Below are 1,141 nucleotides of genomic sequence, written 5' to 3'. Positions count from 1 at the left end.
GTGTGTGTGTGTGTGTGTGTGTGTGTGTGTGTGTGTGTGTGTGTGTGCAGGTATTATTGTGACTCCTTTGATCCCTCTCTTTGACTGACTTCTGTTTGCTCTAATCTTGTCTTTTATCTTTTTTTCTTTTTTTCTCGTTCACTTGAACAAAACTGCAACCCGCGCTCGTATTTTCAATTAATTCCTTCAAATTCCAGACTTGAAAGATAATTCTTGGCTCAGAAATTTTCACTTTTGTTTGGGTCTTCCTGCAGCCGGAGCCGATCACCAGGCGCCGCTGGCTGCGTTTCCTCCCGTTCTGACCTTCCTGATGGCGCCTCCTCCTCCTCCTCCAAGTACCAGTCCTTCCTGCTTCGGGTCTTTAAGGCCGCGCTCCCTGTCCACTTGCTCCTCCTGCTCCTCATCGGCCTGGCCTGCCTGGTTCCTATGACGGAGGAGGACTACAGCTGCCACCACGCCAACAACTTCGCCCGCTCCTTCCATCCGATGCTGCGCTACACCAACGGACCTCCACCCATATGAGGAGACGAAGACTTTACCATCTCCTCTGACTCCTGTGAATGTTTTCTCCTCACCTTGTGCCAGCTGAACACTTGACCCGCGTTATGAAGTAATTCAGTAAAATGAAGACTTTTCACATTAACGCTGCACATCCTCCTCTCACATTAACCCTTTAAAAAAAACATTCATCGCCAGAGCGCTCCTCCTCAGTCCAAATATTTCTTGTTTTAACCTAAATGTGTATATTTTTAAAGTTTCTGACAAAAGGTGTGAAATGATTAAAAAAAAAGAAATACTATTTATATTATTTATGTTGGGAGCCAAAGTCAGCTGTGCTTTTCGTCCATGATATATCCAGTGCTGCTAGTATTTATTTAACGTTCAATCAGCTAATGTCTTGTTGGCACTGATTAGGCTAAAGCCCCACCACGAGTGGGTGAGTGGGTGAAGGTGGGGTGTTGTACCTGTAAACTGTAGAGTAGACTTGCAGTTTGAGTAGCAATTATTCAGTCTGGGTGTGAAGAGTTTCATTCCAAAATGACACGTTTGAAGATCTGCTCAGACAACAACAAAAAAAGGGACTGAAACGGCACAAAAACCTTTCTGAACAATGAGCTGTAGCTTATATATATATATATAT

The 1,141-nt window shown here is 44.3% G+C and overlaps 1 protein-coding gene across 1 annotated transcript in view; it reads left to right on the top strand.

Moving 5' to 3' along the window:
- Positions 1-1,092, top strand: part of syne1a (spectrin repeat containing, nuclear envelope 1a) — a gene marked incomplete in the record, with an annotated part of 110,088 nt that extends 108,996 nt beyond the window's left edge. Inside the window, 1 exon segment of the mRNA XM_037685156.1 lies at positions 255-1,092. Coding sequence (XP_037541084.1) covers positions 255-522 — 268 coding nt within the window.
- Positions 1,093-1,141: the final 49 nt, after the last annotated feature.

The sequence above is a fragment of the Nematolebias whitei genome, chromosome 12 (assembly GCF_014905685.2).
Source record: "Nematolebias whitei isolate Nwh7 chromosome 12, NemWhi1, whole genome shotgun sequence".
Classification (NCBI taxonomy): domain Eukaryota; kingdom Metazoa; phylum Chordata; class Actinopteri; order Cyprinodontiformes; family Rivulidae; genus Nematolebias; species Nematolebias whitei.
The sequence above is the reverse complement of the archived record's forward strand: the minus strand, read 5'-3'. Positions and strand labels throughout refer to the sequence as shown.